Source organism: Stegastes partitus, unplaced genomic scaffold (genome assembly GCF_000690725.1).
Source record: "Stegastes partitus isolate 25-593 unplaced genomic scaffold, Stegastes_partitus-1.0.2 Scaffold1271, whole genome shotgun sequence".
Classification (NCBI taxonomy): Eukaryota; Metazoa; Chordata; class Actinopteri; family Pomacentridae; genus Stegastes; species Stegastes partitus.
Window position 1 is genome coordinate 215362 of NW_007579002.1, and position 1153 is coordinate 216514.

General features: G+C 44.9%; 1 protein-coding gene across 1 annotated transcript in view; it reads left to right on the plus strand.

The window, feature by feature from the left end:
- The window catches only part of kcnh1b (potassium voltage-gated channel, subfamily H (eag-related), member 1b), a 70002-nt gene that overhangs the window by 48619 nt on the left and 20230 nt on the right, over nucleotides 1-1153 (plus strand). The window contains exon 9 of the mRNA XM_008298019.1: nucleotides 783-1035. Coding sequence (XP_008296241.1) covers nucleotides 783-1035 — 253 coding nt within the window. The remainder of the gene's footprint in view (nucleotides 1-782; nucleotides 1036-1153) is intronic.

A 1153-nucleotide genomic window follows, 5' to 3' on the forward strand; every position in this document is an offset into this window, starting at 1 on the left:
TGGACGTTGGTATGAACTCGTCCTCCTCCAGTTGCATCAGTTCTCTTTTATGGGCTGTGATGCGTTTTTTGGCACTGAGCTTAACATAAAGCCACTTTTTAAAATTGTGCCAGCGATCTGTCCTCTGAACTGCGGTGGTTATCTTGTCCCAGGCAGTGTTTCTCCTTTTGCTGCTTATCCCAACATTTAATGCACCAAACAATAGTTTCTGGTTTGCTTCAACCTTGCTGACGAGTACCTTGATCTCAGTTCCTCTTTTTCGCCCTTTTTGCCATGATGATGACGACAGGTGAGGAAAAATAAATCTTCACTTGCTTCATAAAGAGGTGTGTTGTTGCTGTCTTGAAATGCTTTTGGATCCTCCAGGAAGAACAGAAGAACATTGCTGGGAAGAAGGATGTCTGAATGCTCTGTTTAGCCTGCTAAAGCTAAATCCTAAGACAAACATTTTACATTTTAACTTTTATGAAAGAGGACTTCTTTCAGGACTGTTCTAGTTGATTGCATTTCCTTGGTATAACTCATAAACTGTGTGTGCTATTGCATTCAGATTTCCTTTCATTGGAACTAAAGGCCCCAAATCAGGAAAAACACACCCAGAACAAAAGAACAAGTCTTACTGTCAACCATGAAAACAACAGCATCACAGAAAGCATCTAAGTCCTGCATTGTTTTGTATGTTGGCCAACGTATATCTGACGGTGATGTGGGCTGTGATGAGCTGTATTGGTACTGCTGCATGTGAACTCACATTTACCCGACCTCACCTGTGTAACCTGCAGGTGCTGCAGATTTGTCCCAAGGACATGCGAGCAGACATCTGTGTGCACCTGAACAGGAAGGTGTTTAAAGAACACCCTGCGTTTCGCCTGGCCAGTGATGGCTGCCTGCGTGCCCTCGCAATGGAGTTCCAGACCATCCACAGCGCACCAGGAGACCTCATCTACCACGCCGGAGAGAGTGTGGACAGCCTGTGCTTCGTAGTTTCTGGATCGCTGGAGGTTATCCAGGATGATGAGGTGGTGGCCATTTTAGGTAAAGTTTGAAAACACATTTAGTTTTGGTGAGGTGTTAAAAAATCAGCTTTCTGTGTTCTGCTGTAAATCCATCAGTTCCTACACAGCCCTGGTGCCCTAGGTGAAGGGCAGGGTTA